This window comes from Nycticebus coucang, chromosome 9 (genome assembly GCF_027406575.1).
Source record: "Nycticebus coucang isolate mNycCou1 chromosome 9, mNycCou1.pri, whole genome shotgun sequence".
NCBI lineage: Eukaryota > Metazoa > Chordata > Mammalia > Primates > Lorisidae > Nycticebus > Nycticebus coucang.
The window spans coordinates 5,239,269-5,250,974 of NC_069788.1; the positions used below are offsets into that span (position 1 = coordinate 5,239,269).

The 11,706-nt window shown below is 39.8% G+C and overlaps 1 protein-coding gene across 1 annotated transcript in view; it reads left to right on the forward strand.

Moving 5' to 3' along the window:
- ELOVL4 (ELOVL fatty acid elongase 4) overlaps positions 1-8,809 on the forward strand; it is a 40,637-nt gene extending 31,828 nt beyond the window's left edge. Inside the window, exon 6 of the mRNA XM_053603481.1 lies at positions 6,774-8,809. Coding sequence (XP_053459456.1) covers positions 6,774-7,025 — 252 coding nt within the window. The 3' untranslated portion in view covers positions 7,026-8,809. The remainder of the gene's footprint in view (positions 1-6,773) is intronic.
- The last annotated feature ends 2,897 nt before the right edge of the window (positions 8,810-11,706 follow it).

Below are 11,706 nucleotides of genomic sequence, written 5' to 3' on the forward strand. Positions count from 1 at the left end.
TTTATAGAGGTCCTTCACCTCCTTCGTTAGGTATATTCCTAGGTATTTCTTTTTCTTTGAAACTATGGTGAAGGGAGTTGTGTCTTTAATTAGCTTCTGATCTTGACTGTTATTGGTGTATACAAAGGCTACTGACTTGTGGACATTGATTTTATATCCTGAAACATTACTGTATTTTTTGATGACTTCCAGGAGTCTTGTGGTTGAGTCTTTGGGGTTCTCTAAGTATAAGATCATGTCGTCAGCAAAGAGGGAGAGTTTGACCTCCTCTGCTCCCATTTGGATTTCCTTTATGTCCTTGTCTTGCCTAATTGTATTGGCTAGAACTTCCAGCACTATATTGAATAGTAAAGGTGACAGAGGACAACCTTGTCTGGTTCCAGTTCTAAAAGGAGAAGCTTTCAGTTTTACTCCATTCAGTAAAATATTAGCTGTGGGTTTGTCATAGATAGCTTCAATCAGTTTTAGAAATGTGCCACCTATGCCTATACTCTTCAGTGTTCTAATTAGAAAAGGATGCTGGATTTTATCAAATGCTTTTTCTGCATCTATAGAGAGGATCATGTGATCTTTATTTTTGCCTCTGTTAATATGGTGGATAACGTTTATGGACTTGCGTATGTTAAACCAGGCTTTCATCCCTGGGATGAAGCCTACTTGATCATGATGAATGACTTTTTTCATGATAAGCTGTAATCTATTGGCTAGGATTTTGTTGAGAATTTTTGCATCTATATTTATGAGTGAGATTGGTCTGAAATTCTCCTTTTTGTTTGGGTCTTTTCCTGGTTTTGGTATCAGGGTGATGTTTGCTTCATAGAATGTGTTGGGGAAGATTCCTTCTTCCTCAATTTTTTGGAATAATTTCTGCAGTACAGGAATAAGCTCTTCCTTGAAGGTTTGATAGAATTCTGGTGTGAAGCCATCTGGACCAGGGCATTTTTTGGTTGGAAGATTTTTTATTGTTTCTTTGATCTCAGTGCTTGAAATTGGTCTGTTTAGAGCTCTATTTCTTCCTGGCTGAGTCTAGGGAGAGGGTGTGATTCCAAATATTTATCCATTTCCTTCACATTGTCAAATTTCTGGGCATACAGTTTCTGGTAGTATTCAGAGATGATCTCTTGTATCTCTGTGGGATCAGTTGTTATTTCCCCTTTATCATTTCTGATTGAGGTTACTAGAGATTTTACTTTTCTATTCCTCGTTAGTCTGGCCAATGGTTTATCTATTTTATTTATTTTTTCAAAAAACCAACTCCTTGTTTCATTAATTTTCTGAATGATTCTTTTGTTTTCAATTTCATTGATCTCTGATTTGATTTTGGATATTTCTTTTCTTCTACTGAGTTTAGGCTTAGATTGTTCTTCTTTTTCCAATTCCATAAGATGGCTTGTGAGATTGTTGATGCGCTCTCTTTCTGTTTTTCGAATGTAGGCATCTAAAGCAATGAATTTTCCTCTCAAAACTGCTTTTGCAGTATCCCACAGGTTTTGGTAGCTTGTGTCTTCATTGTTGTTATGCTCAGGGAAGTTAATGATTTCCTGTTTTATTTCTTCCTGCACCCATCTGTTATTCAACAGAAGATTGTTTAATTTCCATGCCTTTGTGTGGCGTCGGGCATTTTTGTTAGAGTTGAGTTCCACCTTTAGTGCCTTATGGTCTGAGAAGATACAAGGTAAAATTTCAATTCTTTTGATTCTGTTGATATTTGTTTTGTGTCCCAGGATATGATCAATTTTGGAGAATGTTCCATGGGGTGATGAGAAGAATGTATATTCTTTATCTTTGGGGTGGAGTGTTCTATATGCGTCTATCAAGCACAGTTGTTCTAGGGTCTCATTTAAATCTCTTATATCTTTGTTTAATTTCTGTTTAGAGGATCTGTCCAGCTCTGTAAGAGGAGTATTAAAGTCCCCTGTTATGATGGTATTATCAGATATCATATTGCTCAGACTAAGGTCTATTTCAAGAATCTTGGAGCATTTAAATTGGGTTCATAAATATTTAGAATTGAAACATCTTCTTGTTGTATTTTTCCCTTGACCAATATAAAGTGACCATCTTTGTCTTTTATGACTTTAGTTGCTTTAAATCCACATGTATCTGAAAATAAGATTGCAACTCCTCTTTTCTTCTGAATTCCATTTGCCTGAAAAATTGTCTTCCAACCCTTGACTCGGAGCTTTAATTTGTCTTTTGAAGCCAGGTGTGTTTCTTGCAGACAGCAAATGGATGGCTTGTGTTTTTTAATCCAGTCAGCCAATCTATGTCTCTTCAGTGGGGAATTCAAGCCATTAACATTTATTGAGATAATTGATAAGTGTGGTAGTATTCTATTCGTCTTATTTTGTGAGAGTCCATTGCTTAGTTTTATCTTTTGCATCAGTGTGGAGGTTAGGTTCTGTCCTTTAATTTCTGAGTTCTTACTTTGCTGCTGATCCATTGTGGTGGTCAGTGTGCAGAACAAGTTGAAGTATTTCCTGTAGAGCTGGTCTTGTTGTGGCAAATTTCCTCAATGTTTGAATATCCGTAAGTGATTTGATTTCTCCGTCAATTTTGAAGCTTAGCTTAGCAGGGTACAGAATTCTGGGCTGGAAATTGTTCTGTTTAAGTAGATTAAAGGTAGATGACCATTTTCTTCTTGCTTGGAAAGTTTCATTAGAGAAGTCTGCGGTCACTCTGATGGATTTGCCCCTGTAGGTCAACTGGCGCTTACTCCTGGCAGCTTGCGGAATCTTTTCTTTTGTCTTGACTTTGGACAGGTTCATCATAATGTGTCTTGGAGAAGCTCGGTTAGAGTTGAGGCGACCTGGGGTCCGATATCCCTCTGAAAGCAGTGTGTCAGAATCTTTGGTGATATTTAGGAAATTTTCTTTTATAATATTCTCTAGTATGGCTTCCATTCCTCTGGGGCATTCTTCTTCCCCTTCTGGAATTCCTATAACTTGTATGTTGGAACGCTTCATAAAGTCCCATAATTCTGACAGTGAAAGTTCTGCTTTCTCTCTCTTCTTTTCTGCCTCTTTTACTATCTGAGTTATCTCAAGAACTTTGTCTTCTACCTCTGAAATTCTTTCTTCTGCATGGTCTAACCTGTTGCTGATACTTTCCATTGCATCTTTAAGTTCCCTAATTGACTGTTTCAGTTCCTTCAGCTCTGCTATATCCTTTTTATATTCTTCGTATCGTTCATCTCTTATTTGATTCTGTTTTTGGATTTCCTTTTGTTTATTTTCCACTTTATTAGCAGTTTCCTTCATTGTTTCCAACATGTGTATTCTAAATTCCCTTTCTGTCATTCCTAACATTTCTGTATAGGTGGAATCCTCTGCAGTAGCTACCTCATGGTCCCTTGGCGGGGTTGTTCTGGACTGGTTCTTCATGTTGCCTGGAGTTTTCTGCTGATTCTTCCTCATGAGTGATTTCTTTTATCTGTTTCCTTGCCCTAATTTTCCTTTCACTTCCTCTTGCTCTTTATGTTCTCGTGCCTGTGTACTAAGGGTTACAGGACCAGAAGGGTGAGAAGGTTGAAGAGCAAAAAAGGGATGAAAGAAAGGAGGACCGAGTGATAAGAAAAAAAAAGAAAAATAGAGAAAGGAGAGGGGGTGGATAAAAGGAATATTGACAGAAAGAAGAGAGGCACAGAAAGAGGGAGACAGCAATATAGGTGTACGGTAGGGTACTTTGATACAACCTTAAAAAAACCCCACCTTCTGGAGGTGCCCAGTTGGGTGGTTCCCTTGAGGTCAGCAGCTCTTTGCTAACCTGATCAGACACAGTACCCCACCTCCACCAAGTAGAGAGGAAAGACAAAAATGCTATAAATCAAACCAAAACAAGCAAACAGAAAACTTTCCGGGATAAAATTGGGTGAAGAACCAAATAGCAGTAGAAACACTAGCAAAAATGAAGTTCTAGTTATTGAAAAAGGCAGCAATGGGAAATTATATTTAAAGTAGAAAAATTGAGAATGAAAAAGGATCTGTATGGAAAAGGTTGAAATTAAAAAACAAAACAACATCAAAATAAAAAAAACAACCAAACCCCCCAAAAAACAAAAAAAACACAACCAGAAACAAAGCAGTATGTATATGTTATTAAATATTGTCTGGGCAACACGTGGTCTTCTGGGGTATGAGATGTTAATCACAGTTCTGATACGACTGGAGGCTGCTGATTTCTCAAACCCCAGCAGGTAGACACCCTAAAATTTCTCTTCAGCCCACTTAAAAGGCACTTTGGACTTGTAAACTTGCTGAGCAGAAGCTTTCCCAGGAAAGTGCTTGTCGCTGGAATCACTGCTGAAGTGGCTATCCACTTACCCAGTGTGCCAAAACCAGTCTCACTCTGCCCCTGAGGGTTAGAGCTGCAAGGCGGCTCAGACCCCACCCTTAGGCTACTTGGTCACTGGGCTACCAGCTCCCATCCGATTCTAGCTCTGCGACCCTGAGGGTGGAGCTTGCCAGGGCAGATCGCTCACAATGGCTCCCTGTGACCCGCAGCCAAACACTATTAGCTCCGTCTGGCTCAGCAGCTCAGACTGGGGCCCTAGACAACAGCCAAAGTTCTCCGCACTCCCGCTCAGGCTCTCCCCAAGGCAGTTCAACTGAGTGCCAAGTCCAAAGACACCAAAACAGTTCACAGGTAAGGCCTTTCTGGTTTGCAGTCTTGCTGCTACTGAACTTACAGTTGCGGGCGAGTTTAGACGGATTGAACACACGTGACCACTTGCCGTTTTTCCACTGTTTTAGTCCTCCTCTTGGGGTCCAGAAGTCTCTCGCTGACTCCCTGTATCCTCACAGGGGTGATGATAGGCAGATCCCACCAGCCAGAGATGCCTGGAGTCCTATCTCCCCAGATTCACGGTGCCCAGATGCAAGGAAGCTGTTACTCGGCTGCCATCTTGCCAACACACTCAGTGATGCAGGTTTTAAAAACCTTTGTGAAACCAAAAGTTCTTAAAATTTGGATCTTTGCCATGGAAAATTATAAAAGTTGCCCTATCATGGTATAAATTTCTGGCTTATATGGAGTAAATTATTTTAATAATATTTGAAATAGTTATCAATTATCTTAATTAATAATTATGTTAAGGATATGCTATCCTGTTTGTGTGTGTGTGTGTGTTTTGGCTGGGGCTGGATTTGAACCCACCACCTCCGGCATATGGGAATGGTGCCCTACCCCTTTGACTCACAGGTGCTGCCCAAGGATATGCTATCCTTAAAAGAGAAACCATATTTCATATAGGATGTTGAGTTTGTGTTTTTAAGCCAGAAGTTCTCACAACAGTTAGTCATGTGAGTTAACTGTATTAAAAACTAACCTTGTTAATACCATAGAATTCAGGCTGGATGTGGTGGCTCATGCCTGTAACCCTAGCACTCTGGGAGGCTGAGGCAGGTAGACTGCTTGAGCTCATTAGTTTGAAACCAGCCTGAGCAAATTCAGCCTCCCCCCACCCCCCAATGGATGCACTGGGCTCTCATTGCCTATGCAATCAGCTTCATATTCCTCTTCCTTAACTCCTACATTCAGACTTCAAAGAGCCAAAGAAATCCAAAACTGGAAAAACAGCTGTGAAAATAGGAAAAAACTAAAAATAGCAAAACTGAGGCAAGAGGATCACTTGAGCCCGAGAGTTGGAGGTTGCTGTGAGCTATGATGCCACAGCATTCTACCCAGGGCAACAGCTTGAGACTCTGTCTCAAAAAAAACCCATAGAATTCATAATTATGTCTTTAACCATTCATATTGATGCATCAGAATTTAAGATTCTTCATTTTAAGTTTTTGTCTTTTCTCTTCATAAAAACCTAAGTTGAAAGTGATTTTTTTGTTACTTATTCTCAAATATTTACTGAATTTTATCAAAATACTAGTTTTTAAAGGATTGTGTTCATTCAAGTGCACACTTACTATCTACTATCTGTAAGAAACAAAGAGCCATTCTCATAGCTTTGTTTGTTTATTTCGAGGCAGGGTCTCACTGTGCTGCCCCAGTCAAAGTGAAGCAGCATCACCATAGCTCCCTGCAGCCTGAGCTCAGGTGATCCTTCTGCTGGGGTCGCTGAAGTGCAAGCATGCACCGCCACACCTGACTGAGTGTTCTGTTTTCTGTAGAGCTGGAGTATTGCTCTTGCTCAGGCTGGTCTTGAACTCTTTGACCTCAAGCGATCTTCCCACCCCAGCCTTCCCAAATGTTAGGGTTATGCTCATGAGCCACCACGCCTGGCCCATAAGTTCATTTTTAAAAGTATATGTAGCTGCTTACTTACGCTTTAGTAGAAAGAAATCAGTGTGAAGTATGAAAGGAGCAGAACCACAGAGCTGACAGTGCTGCTGCTTTACTCTCCCGGGCTGTGGGCTCCCTCTCATCACATGACTGTAGTCAGCAAATATTCATGAAGTCCTGACGCTGTGCCAGGGACGCAGGGGTCACCCAGGAGCAGGACAGCATCCTCCCTTCTAGAGTTACGTGTGGTGGAAAGATAGGCAATAAAGAAATCAACTAATACAGCAGACAATTCCAAATAGTTATGATTCTTCTTAAAAAACAGACATTAACCAGAAAGTCTTTGGTTAATGGGATGCAGAGGGTCAGGTGAGTCACTAGGAAGCCTGAGCTGCAGCCTGAATAGAAGGAACCTGCTGCGGGAGCCAGAACTTTGACAGGTGCACCGCAGTGGCCTGACGGCGTGTGCACGGTTCTGCTGCTGCTGAGAGTTTCACTGTCGGGTGAAGTGCATCTCACACTGTTGTTCTCTTCTCCAGGTCCAGTTCCACGTCACCATTGGGCACACAGCACTGTCTCTTTACACCGACTGCCCGTTCCCCAAATGGATGCACTGGGCTCTCATTGCCTATGCAATCAGCTTCATCTTCCTCTTCCTCAACTTCTATGTTCGGACATACAAAGAGCCAAAGAAATCCAAAACTGGAAAAACAGCTGTGAATGGTTTTTCTGCAAATGGTGTGAACAAATCAGAAAAACTGCAGAAAAATGGAAAAGCAAAAGGAGAGTAAATTGAACTGGGCATTAAACTGTTGTTGATGGTGAGGAAACTCCCATGTCACATAAAATTTCAGGGAAAACAGAAGCAAAGGAGGGCTTGAGGGTGGGGAGAAAAGGCAAATGTGCTCCAGGCACTGGTACCCTTTAGACTGAGCAAAGTGTTACACACGATACCCAGAGGTTTTATTTATGAAGTTTTTATTTTAAGCATTTTTTAAATTAGCCTTGATGTTGTTCAGACCAAAGCAATCATTATGTGACTTTGGAGACTTTCCCCGTTCACATCCACTTGTCTAAAGGACGAGATTTTTTTATGCATCTTTTATTCACCCATTTTTCAGTCTGAATTTTAGATGATCACAGAAACATAGTCTTTATGGATTTTTTGATGAATTACTAATTACTACTGATGGAAATCAGTTACCTTCTGTTCTCTTGTCCCAACCTGGAAATGTGGATACATTTAAATTTGTGCATTCGAATTCATTTGCTGACCAGAATGGTCAAATCTCTCCACCGCTAGTCAAAATATACCATTTTGGTTCCAATTACATTTTTAAAATCTGCTGATCTCTGTAGAATCGTAGAGGCTTGATGATGATGGTGTTGGTGAAAATAAGAAAGAATTACAGTAAAATCCTGGATGGTAACTCAAAGGTCACCATGACTTGAGGCACAAATCACTGTGGGGAAACAATTTTTGTGATGAAAAGGCAGCCTTTGAATACTCCTATTGCTAGCAGAAATGTATTATGAAAATTAAGATTATTGTCTGATTGAAACATGAAACAACTCATGTGTTAGTAACATCATAAGAGTTACATTTATGTGCTGTTAGAAGAGAGTATGTTGATTTTTATCAGGCTTTCCTTGTTTCGATTTGTGGCTGTTGCTGATTTTTCATATGTGGAAAAATACCTACCTCTTCTGTTGGAAAGAACAATTAAAATTAAATAAATTTTAATGAAAAAAATCAAGGAGTCCTCTAATGTAAATTTTAATATTAGCTTCCAAATCCACTAGTTTTTTTGTTTTTTTTTTTTAAACAAATGGCATACACCAAACATTTCTGTGAAACTATCCTCTTTCAATGTGTTTAATTTTGGAGTGACATTTTCCTTGTGACAAAGTTGCAAGACCTTTTTATTTATTAACTAGATACAAAGTGTGAACCCGCTTTGGTGCAGTATTTCTGACTCCTTGGTGCTAAAGGTTGTTAAATTCAGTTCTTGATGTTACAAGGTGTTAATTGTTAAAACACAAAATGAGTAAGAGGGACAATAGAACTATAAAATTTAATTTGCTATTTACAAATCAAGTATTTCATGTAACAAATGAACATCTGGAAATAAGGAAGGAGAACTTGTACCACGTTTTATTACATAGGTTACTTTGTTAGGGGATGTGGCACGGATCATTATAGAAAGAGAAAATGTGACAGATAAAAGCGTGAATATTACTAAGTATCTCAACAACATGTCAAAACTGCATGTGTAGGATGTATGCTGTTTGTGCAGGAAAACTATTTCAGAATATTTTGTAAACTATAAAATATTTATTGTGCACTCAAATGATATACTTTTTCCCCAAAGGCATGCAGTCATGAGAATTACAGAAAATTTGCAACACATAACAGTAGTTCGGTCTGAGAGGATTCAGCACCTTCGTTTCTGCTGCTCAGTGTGTAATGACTAGAGATTTGTAAATCTTTGTGAACTTTCTGAACTGGTTCCCAAGAGATACTCATTCCCTGCTACCCGATTTCAGCATAATAAATATACAGCTGTGGGAAAAATGATTTTTTTTTGTTAATCATTTTATTATAATGTAAAATTCTAGATCTTTATTTGATTCAGTTGTTAATATCCTAACTTCTTTTCTGCTGCCAGTTTCTTACCTAGAAAAGAAATTAGAACTTGGTTTATAATTTCTGGCAGAGAGCTTTTTTTTTTTCTATAGTAGCATATTTTTACTTTAAAAATCAGTTGGCCTTAGAAGAGCTTTACATGCAGACATAAAATATGCCATGTTCTTCTGAATTATTTTTGCATAAATGTGGACGCTCTTGTATTTTTATATTAAATCTGTCTTTACTGTAAGTTTACTAAAGATGACTTTAAGATGCGATACATAGAGCTTTCTCTATTAGTTTCCATAATTTCTTTACCATTGCAGATAAGTGGCATACTTTGTATCTAAAACTTGGTAAATAAGGGTTGTGTCTCCTTTTTGCTGAAACTTTGTTACTAAATAAAGTAACATTTTACATAAAAATGGAATATATTAAATATTTGCAAAAACTCGAAAGACCTAAGAGAAAAGAGGCCTTCAATATAATCAATAACGGCAGCTCTTCTTGTCGCAGTCACTTGCCTCTGTCGTGTGACTCTGTTTTGCTGACAGACCTGACAGATGGCTCATTTCGGTTTTAACTATTAATTCAGTCTCTTTTTCTCTCTTTCATTCCAAAAATATTATAATGCAGATTATTATGTTTGTATCTTAGAACATGGAATCTAGCAGTGTTTCTAGCTTATTAGGACTATTTCAATTCACAAGTTTGTTTCATATATGCAGCTCAGTTACGCTACAAACGAGAAAGAAAACCCGATGTCGACGTGATTTTTTTTTTATTTTTTTATTTTTTGCTGTATTTATTTGATAAGACAACTGAGACACTAGATATATTGTCTCCTGGGACATAGCTTTTGAATCTCACCCGCATTAAAATACCCCCGTGCTGCTCACACCGTCCGCTTCCTTGTTACGTCCTTAACCTCCCCTGGCTGTGGGGCTTGGCGCTGCCCTACTGGGGAAAGGGCAGCTGCGGTTGGCGGGACAGGCATCCTGCTGGATGGTAGACAGGGCGGCAGAGCCGAGCTGTGTGCGCAGTGACACAGTTTTGAGTGGGAGCAGCATCTGAGTAGTAGCCGTCAAACCTGCTGAAGGGAGCCAGCCCCCTGCTCCTCAGCACAGGAGCAGCTGACCCCTGCCAGTGACCTTCAGAAGCAAGTCCTTAGGAGGGGCGCATTTTAGAACGCATGCTTGGTATTCTAGACTGCTAACTTCTGAATGACAAGACTAGTTGTGAAAAGGATGCAAAGTAGAAACATTCCTTCAAAACACTGAAAACCATGTAAGTTTTAGAAGTTAGTTTTCCTAATAAAGTATAGAGGAAAATCATAACTTTTTTTTTTTTTTTGAGACAGAGTCTCACTTTGTTGCCCTCGGTAGAGTGCCGTGGTGTCACAGCTCACAGCACCCTCCAACTGTTTTAGACTTAAGTGATTCTCTTGCCTCAGCCTCCTGAGTAGCTGGGACCACAGGTGCCCACCACAACACCTGGCTATTTTTTGTTGCAGTTGCCACTGCTGCTTTAGCTGGCCGGGGCCGGGTTCGAACCCACCAGCCTTGGTGTATGGGGCCAGCGCCCTACCCACTGAGCCACAGGCTCTGCCCGGAAAGTCACAACTTAAAAAAAAAAAAAAATGTGTTTTGAATAGGAAGCCTTGAATCCTGAAGGAGATTCAAAGACAAAAATTAAAAATAATTGATGTATACACATAGAACCATTACCCTACGAGGATTGTGAGATTTTAGAATGTATCACTGAACGAGCCTCGTGACTCATCAAGAAGGTGGTCTGCAGCTGTCACTGGATGATTAAGGAATAGGATTTGGGGGTAGGCAAGGGATGATGTGAGTCACCCCTGGGCGTTTGTTCTGTGCGTGCAGGTTTTCTATCTCCCTTGAGAAATTACACATTCTCTACCTATTTATAATTTAGGTTTTCTTCCTTTCTCTTTTTCATCTTACGACATAAACATGTGTTTACACACACTCATTATCACTTTCTCTTCATACTTTCTTCCCTGGAGACCCATCTGGTGTTAAATAGAAACTCAGATGTATTGGGGGTTTTTCCTTTTTTTTTTTTTTTTTGACACAGTCTCACTCTGTTGCCCAGGCCAGAGTGCCATGGCATCAGAATTGATCCTCCTGCCTCAGCCTCCCAAGCAGCTCGGACTACAGGGGCCCATCACAACAACAAGCTACTTTTTCTATTTTTTTTTCAGTTTTTTGTTTTTTTTTAATTGTTGGGGATTCATTGAGGGTACAATAAGCCAGGTTACACTGATTGCATTTGTTAGGTAAAGTCCCTCTTGCAATCATGTCTTGCCCCCATAAAGTGTGACACACACCAAGGCCCCACCCCCCTCCTTCCCTCTCTTCTGCTTTTCCTCCCCCCCATAACCTTAATTGTCATTAATTGTCCTCATATCAAAATTGAGTTCATAGGATTCATGCTTCTCCATTCTTGGGATGCTTTAGTTAATACGAAGGATGTAAAGTCTCCATTTTTTTTAATGGCTGAATAGTATTCCATGGTATACATATACCACAGCTTGTTAATCCATTCCTGGGTTGGTGGGCATTTAGGCTGTTTCCACATTTTGGCGATTGTAAATTGAGCTGCAGTAAACAGTCTAGTACAAGTGTCCTTATGATAAAGGGATTTTTTTCCTTCTGGGTAGATGCCCAGTAATGGGATTGCAGGATCAAATAGGAGGTCTAGCGTGAGTGTAATTTTTCTATTTTTAATAGAAACAGGGGTCTTGCTCTCACTCCAGCTGGTCTTGAACTGAGCTCAAGTGACCCTCCAGCCTCTGCCTCCCAGAGTGCTAGAACTAC